At 51.0% G+C, this 18,734-nt stretch overlaps 1 protein-coding gene across 1 annotated transcript; it reads left to right on the top strand.

The window, feature by feature from the left end:
* The first annotated feature begins 10,159 nt into the window (after positions 1–10,159).
* LOC309664255 (uncharacterized protein) lies at positions 10,160–16,960 on the top strand. The gene is made up of 2 exons (XM_082469413.1): positions 10,160–11,274; positions 12,950–16,960. Exon 2 carries the CDS (start codon positions 14,499–14,501, stop codon positions 15,543–15,545), a length of 1,047 nt encoding a protein of 348 aa, XP_082325539.1. The 5' UTR covers positions 10,160–11,274; positions 12,950–14,498; the 3' UTR covers positions 15,546–16,960.
* Positions 16,961–18,734: the final 1,774 nt, after the last annotated feature.

Below are 18,734 nucleotides of genomic sequence, written 5' to 3'. Positions count from 1 at the left end.
AGTAAATTGAAAACTTTCTAGAAATTGTTCACCATTCTAGATACCATTAAGAACATTCATGAATCATGGGAAGAGATCAAAATATCAACATTAGCAGAACTTTGGAAGAAGTTGATTCAGGACAATAAGCTTGGCAATGATTTTGGATTTGACACTAAAAGCAAAGGCAACAAAAAGTAACAATAAACAAGCAGAACTACATCAAACTAAAATCTTCTGCACAACAAAGGAAAACATCAACAAAATGAAAAGGCAACCTACAGAATAGGAGCAAATATTTGCAAATCATATATCTGATAAAAGACTAATAGCTAAATTATATTAAGAATGCATGCTACTAAGTAACAAAAACTGATAATAATTTGATTTAAAAATTAGCAGAGTAACTGAATAGACAATTTTCCAAAGAAGACATATACAAATGACCAATGGGTACATGAAAAGATGCTCAGCATCACTAATTATCAGAGGAATGCAAATCAAAACCATAATGAGATATCATCTCACACCTGTTAGAATGACTATTACCAAAGAGATAAGAGATAACAAACGTTGGCAAGGACTTTGAGAAAAGGGAACCCTTTGTTGGTAGCAATGTAAATTGGTGCAGCCACTATGGAACTTAGCATGGTGGTTCCTCAAAAAATTAAAAACAGAACTACAATATGATCCAGCAACTCCACTTCTGGGCATTTATCTAAAGGAAATAAAATCTCTATCTTCAAAAGATATCTGTACCCCCAGGTTTATTGCAGCATTATTTACAATGGCCAAGACATGGAAACAACCTAAGTGTCCATGGATGGATGGATGGATGAATGGATGGATGAGAAGATGCAGGGATGTGGGAGGTTTCCTTCACTTACACTTCTGGTAAAAGGACAGATTAGGTTAATCAGGCCAATCTCTCACTGAGGAACAAAAGTGCTTTAAAAAAATTTCTTAAAGCAATGAGGTAACAAGATAGTAAAGAATAAGGAGGCCACAGTCTAAGGGGGGCCAGGCCCGCAGACGTGAGTGCAGCTCAACATGCCCTTAATTGAGAACTTGTGGAAAAACCAAATGGACCTTGGGTTTCAATAGCCTCACGCAAGACACAGAGACCCCAGCCCAGGCCCGCACGCCCAGGGCGGCCCCCAGGAGGCACAACTCATAGAGCCTGGAGCGTGAAGAGCCCCCCTCTCAGGACACAAGTGAACCAGCAACAGACCCGCTAAAGGCCCACCCCAGGGACCACAGGGGAGCCACCTCAGGACAGAGCGTGGGGCTGGACATGGAAGTGGGTCTGTCACTGGAAATTGGGACCACGGTACAGACCCACATCACCCAGTGACTCAAAGGAGCCTTTTCAATGAATTTACCTCAAAGTGACCCTGGCTCTGTGGTGGCCCAGGACCCAGAAGGACTAAATGTGGACTTTCCCCACTTATCCTCGACCTCAAAGGAGTTCCACAAATTATTTACTAACGACAGCAAGCAGGTCTCAGTACAAGCGCAGAAGGGCACATAACCCAAAGAGTGAGGAACAGGAGAGGAAACAGACCCACAGAGCTCAGATACTGGAAAAATCAGATAGAGTATAAAACAACTAGGTCTCTATCAAGCCTAAAGAAATCAGAGCCAGATGGAAAAATCTACAGGAAACTATTCAAAATGAACCGATAGGGTAAAAACAAGTAGAAACCTGGGAATAAAAAATACATTAATTAAAATTATTTATTGGATTTTGATTTTCATAGTATATCCAATTCAACTGAAGGAACAGTACTGAACCAAAGAACAGATCAGAGATGTTATAGAGGTTGCAGCACAGAGAGGCAAGAGGATGGGAAAGGTGTGAGGTTTGGTGACATGGAGAAAAGAATGACTTGGTCTAACCACGCTCCAGAAGGTGAGAAAAAACAGAAGCTCAGAGCAATACTTGAAGAGGGGACGTCTGAGAATTTTATAGAACTGGTGGAACTCACACACACAAAATATCCCCCAGAAAAGCCCGATGAACCCCAAGTAGGATTAATAAAAGGGAATCTACACCTAGACTCATCTTAGCAAAACTACAGAGAGAAAGAGAAATACAGTTGACCCTTGAACCACACAGGTTTGAACTGAGCAGATCCACTTCAACATAGATTTTTTTCCAATAAGTATATTGGAAAAATTTTTGGAGATTCGAGACAATATGAAAAAACTCGCAGACAAACCACATAGCTAGAAATAACGAAAAAATTAAGAAAAAGACGCACGTCATGAATGCATAAAATCTATGTAGATACTATTCTATCCTTACATAGGCATAAGGTAAATGATATTTAATATAAAATTAATAATGTGTTCGTTTTCTTACTGTTTTATAACTTTGCTTCCAAAGAATTACATTACCTTACTGTATGCCTCTCTCTCTCTCTCTCCTAATTGAAGATACTACGGAAACAGTACCAGCTTATCATCAGAGGTGTTTTTTTTAATGTAACAATGTTTCCAATACTGTATTATGAATATGATAGTAATACTGTATGTCATAAACATTTTATAACGATTCATTTATTAGTGCTAGGTTAGGCTACAGTGAGGCAATTGTATTGATGACACCAGGTGACCATAAAGCAATCGTACTGCTGCGTCTTCGTTATGAATGCATGAATCGTTATACCTGTATATAAATGATTTTTTTCACGTTATCTTTTCATTTTTGATGTCCAATGCTAGTAACACATATAACATGTACTGTGTTTTGTATCATATAAGACAATAGTGATATAGGTACTGGCAGACGATTCATCCTGTAAACAGATGATGTAAACTTGTAGTATGGATAAATACTTATAGCATGGATAAATACTCTAAATGTATTTTCTTTTCCTTACAAGCTTCTTAATAACATTTTCTTTTCTCTAGCTTACTTTATTTTAAAAATACCATGTACAATACATATAACATACAAAATATGTATAATCAACTGTTTATGTTATCAGTAAGACTTCCGGTCAACAGTAAGCTATTAATAGTCAAGCTTGGTGGGGAGTCAAAAGTTATATGCAAATTTTTGACAGCATGGTGGGAGCCGGGGTTCGGAGTCCCTAAGCCCCGTGGTGTTCAAAGGTCAAATGCATTTGAAAAACAGCCAAAGAAGGAGACAGATTACTTTCTAAAGATAACATTAACGGCTGACTTGTCCAACACAGGAATGAAAACCAGAAGCCCGTGAAAGGCCATCTTCAATGAGCTGAAAGAAAATACCCAGCGAAAATGCTTTCCAAGAATGAGGGCAAAATAAAGACATTTTCAGGATGATAGAAAAAACAGAGAGAGTTCACCAGCAACGGACTGTCTCTGCAGGAAATCCTAAAGGGAGATTTCCAGGCATATCCTTATGTGATTCCAGATGGAAGGAATGTTTGTAAGAAGAGAAGGAGGGCATAGAAAGTTGGGTGAAAAAAAGTGGGTGAGTCTAAATGAGCCCCGAATGTATGCAAATAATGAAGCCTTTTGTGTTATGCCGATCCAGCCAGGTAGTGTTAACATACCTGTCAATCAGGGGCCGGTAACCAGGAAGCCGAGGAGGCCTGCGCTTCCTGCGTTCTCTGATTAACTCTGCCTCTTCAGAAGAAAGTCGATTGAATAGTGCCCCTCCCAAATTCATGTCCACCCAGAACCTCAGGATGTGACTCATTGGGAAACAGGGTCTGTGCAGATGTAATTAGTTAAGGATGGAGAAAAGATCCTCCTGGGTTAGGGTGGGCCTAAACCCAAGGACCGCTGTCCTTATGAGGAGAGGAGAGACACAGACACAGAGGAGAAGCCCGTGGGGTGATAAAGGCAGAGATTGGAGGGAGGTGGCTCCGAGCCTGGAGTCTCCAGGGACTTCGCAGGGAGGGAGAGAGGGACCGAGAGGATGGGCGGGGGGGGGGGGTCTGATCTGCAGGGAGGGCCTCCTGAGCGGGAGCTCGGCTGTGGAAAGGGGCGTCCAGAATCCGGCATCCATGCTGGGCATCCGCTGCTCGCTGTGGGGCGTAGGGTTCCTGCAGCCCCGGAGGACTGGAGCCTCTGAACACCATCATCTGGCCCAAATGTCACATGGCCCATCAGTTCTCATCAGGTGGAGATATCTGCCAGGGGCTGGGAGCAGAAGATTCCGGAGGCTGCCTCCTGCTAGGTGGGAGAAACACCCTAATTTGCATGTCTGGAGGGGGCACTGGGTCACTGCCAAGCACTTGCCGCCTGGGCTGGACCGCAGCTCTCAGAACAGACAGCAGTGATTTATTCCCAGGAAACTCTGGGTTCCAAGACTGGTGACCTCGGGGCCTTGGGCCTGTTACTTGATTTCTGGGTGCCTCGGTTTCCCCATCCCAGGCCATCGTATCGGGAGAGACAGCCAACGTTGTCCAGCTACCCAGACCCGACCAGGGGAACCAGCTGTGCTGTGTGCCCAGGACCCTCCCGGCTCCAGCACACAAGGGCTCGGGCCCCCGGAAAGTCCTCAGTGCCAGGCGGTGCAGGCTGGACCTGGCGGGGGGCCGCGCCCACCCGGCAGCCTGCGGCCTGCAACAGCCTTTCCCAGGGAGGTCAGCAGGCGGGACCCGCCCACACCCCTACCCCCGCTCAGTTTGCAATAACACAGGGACGTCCGCGCGGCTCTGCGAACAGCTGGGCCCCATTCCGCTCAGCTCTGAGCGCCCATGAGTCACCCCGCCAGGCCTCCCACAGGCCAGGCCGGCGGCGAGGGCTGCAGACGCCACGTCCCCACCTCCCGCCTTCCACCAGGCAGCACTGCGCTTCCTGAGGGGCACCCCGCCCCGAGGCGGTCTCCCCAGCTCAGGCCCCGCCCTCTGCAGCTGCCGCGGGAGTCTGGGTGAGCTCCGGGGTCTGAAAGCAGGAAAGAGCCAGGCTGAGTCCGGGCCCCATGGCCGCACCCGCTGACCACCCTCCTGGTCCATCCTCGCAGGGGTCCGGCCCACCGGCCCCGCGCCTAGGAGTACCGTGCACCGGCACCCCCATCCGAGACAGTGGAAGGTGGTCCTCAGGCCTGGGCCGGCCTGTCCCTGAATCCCCCTCCCATCTTGAGGCCCCTCCACGGAATCCTCTGCCCTGAAGCCAGCAAGCTCGTCTGTCACCAGAAGCTCAGAGCAGGTCACGCAGCTGGCCCGGAGCAGCCAGCCGTCTGTTCCCCACAACCTAAGGCTGATCCCCTGCCTTCCCCCCGGGGTCTGGGTGCAGAGGAAAGGAGATGTCTGGAGGCCACTGGGTCCCGGCTGCAGGGACACACTAAGGAGCCGGCCTGAGATGAAGGGGCCTGTGCCCCTGGGGCCACGGTCCGGAGCTGGAGCCTGAGGGGCATTGCTCCCCAGACGGTGCCAAGGGTGGCGTGGCCGACACCATCTCTCTCGCTCAGCCCAGCTAGGGTGACGCAGGGTTCATCCCCACCGCGGGACATCCCAGACTCCATCGAGAGGATATTCCTCACATAAAAATACGATGGTCGACCAAGAAGGAGCTAGTGAGGGCCTCAAGAAAGTCAGATTGATTCCCATAAACTTGAATGATTTGCCAGAAATTTCATGAAAAAAAATTGTTTTGAGACCACATTAAAATAAACACCAATTTTAGAGTTCCACATGACTGAGATACTGAGCTGAGTGCCTGGCACCGTACCAGGGATTATAAATACAGACACAGCCGCGGAGGGGTGCTAGCCATAACCAAAGTTACCCAGGCTGGCAATGCGCTTTCACCTGCAAGTTGCTTGTATTGTAATGCAGGCTCTGGAAAATAGTTCGATTCCAAAACTATGTCCAAAAATAAAATGCTTTCTAAAAGTAGGAAAATATATCTGAGTACTTTAAAGTGAAATAAGATGTGTGTCTGTATTTATAATCCTTGGTCCATTACCCATCTCGGCCGTGTGGACCTTTAACGGTCATTGCTGGTGTTTATTCCAATTTGGTCTCATTTTTTATGTTTTTCATGAAATTGCTGGCAGATCATTCAAATTTATGTGAATTACTTTGAATTCCCTGAGGCCTTTGCTAGCCCTTTCTCTGTAGACCATAGTATTTCTATTTGAGAAAATATATTCTTGATAAATGCTGAGATACCTGATAAGTTCAAAGCAATTTCTGCTGAATGGAGGATATTCACAATCTTAGGTTTATTTGTTTGGAGTCTTTGTTGTTTTTGTTTTACTTAAATGTGTACATATTTCAACCCCAATATTCTTTCAGGTGCCTCCCTATTCAGATAGCCTTTCTTCGGCAAGTATATTTCTCAGGCAAAATTCAAATGGGTGGTCTCTCCACATGATTCTCTCGAACAGCTCTCTCAATTTTGTTCCATTTAGCTTCAGGATATAAACGTATCCAATTAAACCTAAAAGCACCCTCAAAACACTCTTCCCACAAGTACGATTTTCCGAAGCACAATTATACGACTTGAAATTAGATCTTACGCACTGTCTGAGCCCTCGAGTTAAATTTGTCTGTTTCCTCCTTTGCTTTCATAGGGATAAGCATCGGTGGCCTCAACTCTGCAAACTTTGCTTTCAATCATTACAATTCTTAAAAGATTCAAAAGCTCACGTGCTTTGACTCTTTGTCAAACTATTTGATTAAAGCTCTCCAAGCGAATTTCAATCAAATGCAAAAGACTCCTTTTCCAAAACGTTCAATACCATCCCAGGTAATTCCTCGATGGCCCAACCATTTCTGAACTCAGAAGACAGGCAGCAAACAGAGAAAGTACAAGCTGCTACGCTGAAGGGTTTTTTTCTTTAATTACACATCACCTTTGAAACAAATTTTGTAGTTCAGTTTAATTTTAATTTTTATTTTTTGGCTGCACCACGCGGCATGCGGTACCTTAGTTCCCCGACCAGGGATCGAACCCATGCCCCCTGCAGTGGAAGCGCGGAGTCTTAACCACTGGACCGCCAGGGAAGTCCGTTTTGATGACTCCACCTTCTATATCTATTGGCCACACATCAAGCTAGCTTAAATGCAGTTAGGAATTTCGTACAAACCACAAGCAGTTCCCAATAATAATGGATTTCTTAATTTAGTCAAAATATTGTATTTTTTATCACAGTGCTGTGATCCTGCCAAATTCATCTTCTTGTAAACACCTTCAAGATGAACAAAATTTCAGTGTTGAAGGGTTTGTTTTGTTACTGAATTTACACCAGGATTGACAGGACATCAGCTATTTCACATTTGTTCGAATGAGCTTCCAGATGCTTTACCTATATTCCATCCACTGGATTTAAAAAAAAAAAAAAAAGCAAAACATTTTTGGAATTAATTTAACTGATTTCTTGCTTGAAACAACTGATGTCGCTAATCTGAACAGGAATCACTCAATGGCTCGTAAAGTTCTTCTGCGGATGCGTGTACAACAAGACTTGGAATTAAAAAACAAGCAAAATCAATTTCAAAGAACAGACGTTCCCTCTGAAGAAAATGACAGGCTTCAGAGTCATGTGTCCCTGACCTGCAGCTGCACCTGTGCCGTTGCCCCAGTCTTCGGGGGACCGCCCACTGGTGACCAGCTGGCACCACACCCACAGCCGTGCCCTCTGGTTCCCGCCCACTCAGCGTCGTCGCCACTGCCCCACGTTGGAGATCAGTGTCCACACCTATTTCATACAAGTTAAATGTTCCACTTTCTCGATAAAAAGGAATCAAAATTCAATCGTTTTGTGAAGTGCGATTTTCATGTTTCTGCTGGTTGCCACTGAATGGGTTTATTGCAAAATTTTAAAAGCATTACCAAGAGCAATAAAAATAAAAAAAAAAATAGCTGCGGATTTGCACCATTCATAAATGACAAAACCACAGGAGGGGTTAAGCTTATTCTGCCTCTACTCCGTGGCAGGGCCACTCGGCCTTCCTTCTGCACACGCCATGCATGGTTTCCTAACGGGTAATTTCCATCCCCCCCCCACCCACTGGCTGCCTAGTGACTCACGCCCGTCAAGACCACAGTACCCACCATGCTCCAGCCCCCCTCACTTGGGGGTGGCCCTGAAAGACAGAGCTTCAAGCAGGAAACTTGTCATCAACTTTGTGTGGCAGGAGAAGCGGCAGAAGATTAGCGTATACCATGCCTCTGGGGCGGGGGCAAGCGGCTTGAAAGGAGCAGGATTGGAGGTCTTGGGGAGAGGTGGGTGGGCTCCCCTGCAGGTGATGGTCTCGGGGGGGCACTGGCGTGAGCACAGCCAAGAGGGCAGGATGCTCGCCTGGAGAGGGTCAGCCAGCCTCTCTCCTCATCACCCAGTGTTTGAACAACGAGTGCGGGAACAGAGCTGCGTGCCGGTGCGGCTGGGGACTCTGCACCAGCCCACCGACCTCAGGCCCCTCTCACCGGGGTTGCTCTAGCTTCTGTACTGCTGCGTGTGCAACTGTCAGCCGCAAGACCACCGCTGCGCCCTGCATAGGGCGCCATTCCTCCACGCAGCCAGCCAGCATCCCTATGTCACGGCAAGTATATCAGAACCATCAGACTTTCTGCCCTGGAGGCAATTTGCCTTCCTGCATTGGTCAATGTTCCAGGCGTGGGTTCTCTTTCCCTGTTCACACAGCCTCTGCCAACAGCATTCACCAAGACTTCACAGGGCATCTCGCTCAACAACAAAGGGCCCAGCAGGATGTGCATCAGGCCAGCAGATCCCCATCATGGTGAAGGTAGAGGGACAATGGGACCATGACCCCGGGACCCACTGGTCCTGTCTCATACCTTGTCACCCAGAACCTCCAGCCTGCTAGAATATAAAAAGGCTCCTTAACGGTTTAGCTACTGCCTCGGCTTGACAATGACCTCTGTGGAGCTAGGACACAGTGTCTAATAGCCAAAAGCTAGAAACAGCCCAAACGTCCGGCAACAGAAGAACTGATAAACAAATGCAGTCTATCCACACAGTGGAATATTATTCAGTCACAAAAAGGGATGTAGTACTGGTCCATGCTGCAACGCGGATGAACCGTGACAACATTACTCAGTGGAAGAAACCAGGCACGGAAGACGCACACATCGTTCGATCCCATGCATATAAAACATCCAGAATACGCAAATCTGTAGAGACAGAAAGCAGATCAGCAGTTGCCAGGAGATGGGAGGAAGAGGAATGGGAGAGATTATTTCACGGGTGTGGGGTGTTCTTGTGGGGCAATAAAAATGTTTGAGAGCTAGATAGAGGTGATGGTCACCCAACATTGTCAACACACTAAATGCCACTGAATTGTTCACTTTAAAGCGGATAATTACATGTTAGTGAATTTCATCTTGATAGAAGTATATTAGGTGAAAGAGAAAATAGAAACATTCAGTATATATTTTGAACCATCGTCCTTCAAGGTACAATATGCATTTTGAACCAATGGCCACTGCACAGTGACTGCTCTGACCCCAGTAATTAGAAGACACGTGTCCCCGAACCAAGGTGTGGAGGGCGGAGTGAGCCTTCTCGCTACAGCTTCCCGTGCCCACCGGGGAATCTGTGTTTCCCAACCCCACAGCTTCACACTCTGTAGGATGAGAGGTCCCAGTCCCCAGGGATGAAACCCTTCCTTCAGGGAAGTTCACAAGGGTCCCTGTGAACCTAACGTGACAATTGCCGCCTGGTTCTGGGTTCCTCTTGGCAGCTGAGCCTGAAGCAAAGAAAGGAGTCTCTCCAACCTACCTCTCTGCCCACCTCTCTGTGTAATGGGGGCAGGGAGGCGTCGTCCTGGGCCCCCTCTTGGGGCTGCCGCCCTGGGGATGACAGTCAGTGGACAATCACAGCAGCCACCCTGGGGCCGGAAGGCTGCGGTTATTTCACAGCACGCAACCCAGGCCAGGAGAAGTGTGGGTACAGGGCGCGGGTGCCAGGCGGTGCGTCTCGTCGATGCAGTGGAAGGCACTGGAGTGACAGTGCTATAGGTCGTCCCACCAGCTCTCCTGAAGGGAGGTGTTTTTTGGGGTGGGCTTGGGGGGATGCTAAGAGCCACCACATTGAAGCGTCAAAGACAGGACAGGATGGGCTTACAGAGAGCCTCGAGCAATCTGAACAACGCAAGGGGCGCACCGATGCCCTGCGCACGTGCCCTCAACCTGCCCCAAGGCCGCTGGCACACAGCCCCCTCCCCTAGTGACCCCTGCTCCCCACGTTTCTCTGACGTGGGGTTGCTCTGTCCACGAATGCAGAGAATCGAAACCCCAGAATGACCCTCGAAGAATACGGGATGAGAACAGCCAGTAAGCACCCCAGCACCGTCACCACCCTCATCGGGACGACTCGGAGGGCCACTCAGTCAGGCACAGTCCCGCCGGTGCCCCCATCTCGGAGGGACTCCCAGCATCCCCGCCAATGTAAATTCCTTGCATCCAAGTCTTCGCCTTGGGGTCTGACTTGGTGGGAAGCCAGTCTACGACAAACTAAGGCCCTGAGGCCCTCCTGGGCAGGAAGATGTCAGTTGTGTCTGAAGAGAAGGAAAAGTACAGAGTCATTCCCCAGAATCGACCACATGACGAAGTGACGAAGACACTGCCGAATTTGCCACCTGCGCCAGGAAAAGAGGCTTCAAATTGGACCTACCCAGACAGACCCAGAGCCCAGCACTAAGCACGGGCCCCACTCCTCCACTCCAGGTCCACCCCACGTCCACCCCGCCCAGCCTGGCCAGGAGTCCAGCGCCCTCTCTCGCCCAGAGGACAGTGGGACCCTGGTACCTGGTGGTACATCCCCTTCACGTCCTTGACAGCCTGTCCTCACCCTGCGGTCAGGGGGGCTTAGCCAGATGCCGCCCGATGACATCCGCACCGCATACTCTAATCCCATGAAAATCCTCCCATTGCTCCAGGGCTGCAGTGCCTCTGGGACATGGGACCACTGGGACGGGGTACAAAATACTGAAATACTGCCTCATCGGTCAGTAAATGGTGACGTTCCATGCTCCCCTGTCCTTCCCAAACGCCGGGATCTCTCCGAGACTACGGGGTTCATTCCAGGACCTTGCTCCAGCCCAGCTGGCCATCCATTCTCACCAACCTGTCCTACTGCCTCTCCACTGTCCCCTGTGCCTTTGCTCCAGCCTCACCTCCTTAGAGCCCTGGATCGGCCCCACTCCCTCCAGCCACGGAGCACAGGCTGTCCCTCCCCCTCACTAGTTCCTACTCATTCGTCAAAATCTGACTCAAAAGCCGCTTCCTCCAGGAAGCCCCCCCTCCTCCCCGGCCCCGGAGATGAACTCTGGTCCCGTTGCTTCTTCCGTGGTTCCGGCACCTACGCTCTCAGCACCTCCCGCCCAGGTAATTACACTCAGTTCTCGGCTACTCGGCTAAATCTCTCCTCTCCTCTACCGGGCTAGCTTCTCTGGAGCAGGAACAGGCTGGGGGGTTTTTTGGTTTTTCTTTCTTTCTCATCATTGTATTCTCGGCACTGGGCAAGGTACCAGCCCAGAGCAGGAACTCAGCAAGTCTCTGAATGAAGGCGTGAATGAAATGCCATCTGATCTGGGCCCCAGCCCCCCGCCAGCCCCCCCCAGCTGGTGACGGCAAGCCGTACACGCGGGAAGCTCGGCCTCCCTGTGACTCTGGACTCTCAGGAATGCTTCGGCAGCACAAAGAATTCTGCTCCAAACCCCAGCTGGACTTCTTATCTTCAAGGATTGCACAAAATCCTGGAACTCACTTTAATCTTAACTGTCCGTTTAGAGAACACAGCAAACCCGTAAGGCTCGAGGGCAGGGGTGGGGCGGGGAGCGAATTCACTGATCCTTAATCTCTAGCAGATGCTGGGCGGGGCTGAGCCAGCTCTTCTGAAACACAGGGACTGTTTCTTAATGCTGGTGTTGAAGTCCTTCCGAGGCAGATCTGGGCTCGCTGGCTGCACAGGCCCCAGCTGGAGGGCTAGACACAGCCCTTCTGGTGGGCTGACGTGGCCTGACAGGGGCACCACGACCAGTCCTTGAGAAAATCCATGTGCCACCTTCTCCAAAACCTTCCCTGACACCCATTTCCCCGACTCCGAGGGTGCATACAGAATTTTACATAAGTCAGCAGTGGTCCCCGTTCCAACTCCACCACGACAAGTATTTACCCCACACTTGCTGTAGCTGGAGGGGCTGGGAGGCAAGTGGGTGCGGCGGGGAGAGCAGGGAAATTGTTGCCACCAAGGAGGTCAGGGCACCGGAGCAGTTAAGTAGGCATCCCTGGAGCTGGTCCGCCCTTCAAATCGTGGCTCTCAGCCCCTCCATGGCCCATGGCAGGTCACTTACCCCAGAGCCTCGTCCATAAATAGGGTAAAAACCACTCTTCTTCAAACATTTACACCGTGCCTGGCACATATTAGTCACCTGATGTTTGCGAATGACTTTGTTATGTACCTACTGTATCCCAGGATCCGGGCTCAGTAATGATCACTGTCCTGGGGGCCGTATTTCTGGCCAGAAAAGGATCCTGTCTGGGGCTCAGATTATAATGAAGCCCATTCTTCATCTACGGAGAGAACACAGACCCAGGATAAGAAGCATGCAGATGAGGAAGCAAGATGGGAAGAATCGTGGAGCCACACATGGCAAACAGAGCCCTTCCGGGAATAGACAGCTCTTTCTGGAGAGTTGATTGGAGGAAGCAGCGAGACACAAACGCTCTGCTGGAAGGGTTCCTCCAGTGAAGACGAAGATGAAGAGCTCCAGCCCCCTAGGTGCACACAGGCCAGGTTGGGGGCAACATGGCACAGACAGAAACACAGTAACATGATCCTTGGGTATCTTTGCCTAGCGGTCACTCGGGGAAGGTCCCAGGCAAAGTGTTCTTCCCCCTTTATCTCGTGGATTCCGCCCAACAGCCCAACATGGCAGGCGCCACCTTCACCCCAATTTTACAACCGGGAGGTTCTGAAGGGTCATTAGATTGCCCAGGATCCCACACGGTGAAGTCAGTATTTGAACGCAGCCCACTGACCCCAGAACTGCTCTTTCAGGACCACCTATGCAGAAAAGAGGGAACAGGACCAGAGCAAAAGCCTGCCCTCACAGCATCAGTGGGTGAAGCCCAAAGCTCTTTGGCAAGAAGGAGCTGGACATTTATCCTCAGGTCCCACTGCCTGCCTCTTCTAGATGTCGGACATACCCACGTCGTGCTTGACTTCAGAGCGTTCTCCCCAAAGTTTTCATGCTAATGTGTAGGCTCAGCCATTTGCAACTTTCATGGTCTCCCGAAATCCGGAGGGAGAGGAAGCTTCCTTCCAGGTGGTATCAGGCATCAGTATCTGTCTGCAAGGAGTAGACCCCTCCTCACTGCTACAGCCGCGATTCTGGAAAACCAGTTATCAGTAGTAAGGAACTGATTCCAGCATCCACTCTCTGCACCCTAACCAATCACATAGGATGCCTGCTTCTGATTAGCCCTCCTACAGCTTCCCCAGACCAGCAGCCTCCAATCAGGGCACATCCGTTCCCTTTTTTCCACTATAAAACTTACCCACTCTAGGACTTCTCTGGTGGCACGGTGGTTAAGATTCCGCCTTCCAGTGTAGGGGACGTGGGTTCGAGCCCTGGTCCAGGAAGATCCCACATGCCGCGGAGCGACTAAGCCCGTGCGCCACAACTACTGAGCCTGCGCTCTAGAGCCCGCGAGCCACAACTACTGAAGCCCGCGCACCTAGAGCCTGGGCTCCGCAGCAAGAGAAGCCACCGCAATGAGAAGCCCACGCACCGCAACTAGAGAAAGCCCATGCGCAGCAACGAAGACCCAACGCAGCCAAAAATAAATAAGTAAAATAAATAAATTTTTTAAAAAACACCACTTACCCACTCCCCTGCCTGCCTCTGAGTCTCTGCCAAAATGAAAGTCGTGATACCTGACTCCCTTGCTATAGCTAGCCCTGAATAAGCAGTCTCTGCTTTTCTCATTTTATTGGCCTTCATTTATTTTCCCCTGGGGCTCTATGTTAAGAAGGATTCTGAGGCTTCTTCAGGGCTCAGTGGCCAACTAACAATGGCCCGTGGGCTGTGGCAGAGGTGCTAAGAATCTGCCACTGTCTTAGAGCATCTCCCCCTGCTTCAGCTAGAAAGATGCCTACATCGAAATACCCACCTTCTGCTTCCGTGATCCCAGCGGTAACGCAGATCGAAATGCAGGAGAGGCAGCTGGTGGAGGAGATGGGAGAGTCTGCTCACCCACAAAGTCTAGCCAAAAGTTCAACCCAATACTTGGCTGAGTTTCCCACTGTCCCCTCATCTAGCACTAGAATACAAGAGATGGCACAGAAGATCTGAAGGCAGATGGTAGATGGCCCTCAAATCTGATCATCTGACCATAAAATCAACACAAAATGGCTGAGATTGTCGACGGTTAAAGGAAGCGTTACCAGGCCAAGATGGGGAGGCCTGAGCCAGTGGCAGAAATGACCAGCTGACCCGCCCGTATCTGACTCCCTTTCCGAGGTGTAGTTATTCTGGGGGCCGGTGCCCTGCCAGTTTCCCAGCCTCCCTTGCAGCTGAGTGGAACCATGTGATTAGTTCTCACCAATGGAAGGGAAGAGGAAGTGCCCCAAGCACTTCCAGGTCCAGGTGGTCGAAGGCACACACGTAGCCGTGCTCTCTCCGTACAGGCTTCCGGGAGCCCGGGTGGAGCCTGGGTTTCCGAGGAACGCTCAGAGGAGAGCCAAGCAGGAGCAGCCCGATCTACTGAGTGGGCGCCGTGGTTTTGTGTTGCAGCCGCCGAGGCAGCCCCACCACCGGCAGTGCCCGCAGATCGATGAAGGAACGAGGAGGCTGGGCGAGCAGAGCAGGCCTCCCCCGTCCGACGAAAAGAGGAAAACAAAGTGGGAAGCTCCTGTGTCAGACGTGTGGGGGATAGACAGCCCTGGCCACCAGATGGAGAGCTGGAAGCTGGGTCGCTTTCCCAGAGGTCAAGTTTGTCAATGTGTCAATATCAGAAAAGGCGTTCACTGGTCATTAGCAGTCTTCGCCGGGGAAGAGAGTGAGACAGACTCCAGGAGGTTGGAGGAGGCAGCACTGTGTCGACAAAGCGAGGGGAATCCCGTCAGCGTCTCCAACAGCAGATGGGAAGAGGGCTTGCTGTGCTCATGGCCACAGAGCGTGTTCCTGGTGGAGAGGCTGTTGCTGGAGCGTCCAGGGATGTCTGCGTCCAGCCCTGCCCACCATCCTCCTCACAGAGGAAGGGACACACCCAGGAAAAGAACAGAGGGTCAGCGGGCACAGCTTCCTTTGATCTGGGCTTCTGTTCCACACCATATGCCGCAGAGCCCCAGCAAAGCAGATGGGGGGCCCATGACCTGGGCTCAAACCCAGATCTGGAGGGGTTCCCGCTCTCTAGCTAACCCCCTGGTACAGGGACCCGGAGCAGTGACCAGTGCCTCAGGCACAGAGAGGAGAGAGCATAAGGTGACCAGGCCTCCAGAGGACGCCAGGGCTCAGCTTCTAGACCTCCCGACACGAGGTCATTTGAGATTGGCCCGCCCTGCCCGCTGTGGGCCAGTCTCTCCCTCCGTCCAACAAGGAGATGGAGCAGAGGGCCCTCTGTGGTCCCGTCCAGCCCCAGGAACCCTATGATTTCATGAGCCCATGGTTATTATCCTCGGATAAGCTCTCCAGCCCACAGAACCATGAACCATGAACTGAAAAGTTCATCTCAGAACCAAGGAGGCGTGTGGAGACGGGTGGCCAGCCCAGCTTCGGCACAGCTGAAGTCACCCCAGCCTTACACGGAAAACCGTTCTTAGCTCAGGCCCACATGAAAGCAGGCAACAAATGTGGCTCCCAGACTATAGTCTGCTGACCCCTGCTGTCATATATAAGGCCCAAATCTCAGTGGCTCAAGAAAATAAAAGTTTGCTTCTTCTTGTGTAACAGCCAATGATCATGCAGGCGGGTGGCCTGGTCTTCCAAGCCAGGGAGCTGTGCAGGGACCCAGGCTCACAGAGGCTCTGCCAGAGACTCTTCCACGTGTGGTTTCCCAAAGTCACCATGGGCATCTGTGTCCACATCAACATCCAGCTAGCATAGGAAGGGACCGTGTGGGGGGTTGTGTGGAGGGTTTATGGACCAGGGATCAAGATGGCGCCCACATTCCCTTGGCTGGACCTTGGCCACATGGCTCCACCCAGGTGCAACAGGGGTGTTGGGAAATGTCATCACTGACCCGGAACCTGGTCCCCAGCAGCAGCCCGATGGACCATCTTTCATGGGGGCAACAACAAGGGTGGTTACGGATGGATGGTGAGGATTAAGTGAGGGTAATGCGTGAAAAGGACATTATGACACCTGGGAAGCCGTTCTGTACGTATTATCCTAGGTACCAGATATAGAAAAGGTTATAACGTGGGGATATTTTATTTTAAAGACAATAAAAATGAAATCGGCATTCCCATGCCCACCACCCAGATTAAGGAAGAAAACTTTACCTATCGTCTTGAGACCACTCTGCACCCCAGTCCCACGCGCCCCGTCTCCCCAGAACCACCCTCTTTTGGCCCCCGGTCCCCCATTTCCCTTCATTTCCCCACCTCTTTGTTCACCCGAGATCCCAGAGCTCAGTGCCGCCTGCCCGTTTCCCAGCTTCACGTCAGTGGCACGGGGCTGCTTGCCTCTTCCTGGTATTCGGTCTCTTCTGCACGTTACATTTGACATTCATCGTGCATTTACATAGCTAAAGATCCTTTATTTTCATTGCTGAATGTTGTTTGCCTATACACACCACAATTTACTTACCCATTTTCCTGTGGAGGGACAGTTGGGCTGCCTCTTGCTTTGGGTTGTCAAAATATGTTTGTACACATCTCTTGGGGCCCATGTGTGCATTTCCCAAGGGGAAGAGCCTTGAGTCACAGCGTACGGCAGGCTGAGCTTCAACAGATGAGGCCAAATGTGTCTGGAGGGGCTATCCCACTGCCCACCTCCCCCCGCAAGGCGCACAGCGCCCAGAGCCCTGGACAACCCTGTGCACTGATCCTACCTGTGGGTGCATGTCCCCCACCTCATAACGCCCTAAGATGCCAGCCTCCCACCTGACGCTCATTACCATCCAAGTGAGCCGCACAAAGCTGGATCGCTCTTCCCATTTGACAGATACGGGCCCTGAGCAAGTCGGAAGTGGGACATTTCCTATTGTCCCTCCACTGACCAGGCCTGGCTCTGAGAGGAAGTGTATGTCCCTGGCCTCTGTCCTGGTGAACCCAAGGTCAGGCCCTCAGGGTCCGGGGCCAACTAGGTCCTCGTCATGCTCTGCATTGGAGGGTGCGACCTGCTTTCCCCTCGAGCCCAGGATCAGGCCAAGCCAGCACCAGCACAGTCTCACAAGGGCCCTGCGGAAGGATGCAGGGAGAGCCAAGGGCTGCACATCACTCGTTGGTATGCAAAACAAACTCGATTTAAATTTCAGGATGCGCATCTCCACCCCGCATAACCCCGAGGATGAAATTCTGTGCAGAAGCCCAGGCACCTGTACTGAGTGGGCACCTCCCCTTGCTGCAGTGCCCACCCCCGCCCCCCCCCCCCGCAGGCCCGGCTGTTGTTCCCACCGGAGGCCACCTGCTGGTCCCCCGCCCTCTGTAGCATCTCTTCCCGCTCTCCTTCTCATGCACCTCGGGCAGATATGGGGGGTCACGGGACTTCCCAGGCGGTCCAGTGGTTAGGACTCCACGCTTTCACTGCAGGGGGCTCAGGGTCGATCCCTGGTCAGGGAACTAAGATCCTGCACACCGCGCAACATGGAGTGGCCAAAAAAAAAAAAAAAAATGGGGGGGTCAGACGTCTGGGGACAGCCCCTCACCAAACACCCAACTGTGTAGCCTCTGGACTTTGAGCAGATGAGGTAATGGGGTGAGACTCTTGGGACCCTTGGAAGGATAACTGTATTTTACAGGCGGGAGGGACTTGAATCTCACTGGGGGCCAAAAAACAGAGTCTGCCGGATGGATTCTAAAGTGGCTTCATGATCCAAGCCTCCTGGTGTGACCCCTTCCCCTTGAGTGGGGGCTGACCTGTGACCTGTTTGTAATCACTAGACTATAGCAACCGTTATGGAATGTCCCCTTTGCGAGTACTTTACAGAATTCCGTAACGCTCACCTTTCTGGAAGACTGTCTCCCTTACTGGCTTTGATGAAGGAGCTGCCGTGTGAGAGGGCCCCATGTGACTGAGGGTGGCCTGAGGGCAGCCTCCCCAACAGCCAGTGAGGAACTGAGGGCAGCTCCCAGGTGACGGCCAGCAAGAAACGGAGGCGCTCATGTGACACCCCACAAGCACCTGGATCCTCCCAACGGCCACAGGAGCTTGGACTCTTCCCCGGCTGAGCCTCCAGATGCAACCCAGCCTCCTGCCCCAGAAACCGCGAGATGACAAAAGTGTGTTATTTCACACTGCTACGTTGGTGGTGAGCATGAGATGCTCAAAGTGGCAGCCATACTGGACAGAGGATTTACTCTGCTGAGCGTTTTAAATAAAATAATATCTCTAACTTCAATGATCATGCTAAAATGCACAAAGTACGACTCAAATATTGAAGAGCGCTATGGCTCCCAAGACCCATTAACCAGAAAGAAGGTCAGACACCAAAACACAAACTCATGCTCGAGGTTTCTAAGCCAACTGTGACTTGGGAACCTACCTCGGCTCCGGTGGGATCCTGTCGCCCCTTTCTTTCCCAAGGTCTCCAGCTCACCAGAGGATCCCCAAGCTCAGTTCTCTCTGGCTACCACCCAAGGGTGTCATTGTTGTATTTGCTTAACCAAAGCCACCATT

The sequence above is a fragment of the Balaenoptera physalus genome, assembly GCF_965194825.1.
Source record: "Balaenoptera physalus genome assembly, chromosome: 7".
In the NCBI taxonomy this organism is placed as follows: Eukaryota; Metazoa; Chordata; class Mammalia; order Artiodactyla; family Balaenopteridae; genus Balaenoptera; species Balaenoptera physalus.
Note: the sequence above shows the minus strand (reverse complement) of the source record. Positions and strands in the feature narration are given on the sequence as shown.

What these genes read in the sequence shown, in the direction of transcription:
- LOC309664255 (XM_082469413.1), top strand. Translation starts at nt 14,499, where the DNA reads ATGGAAGGGAAGAGGAAGTGCCCCAAGCACTTCCAGGTCCAGGTGGTC.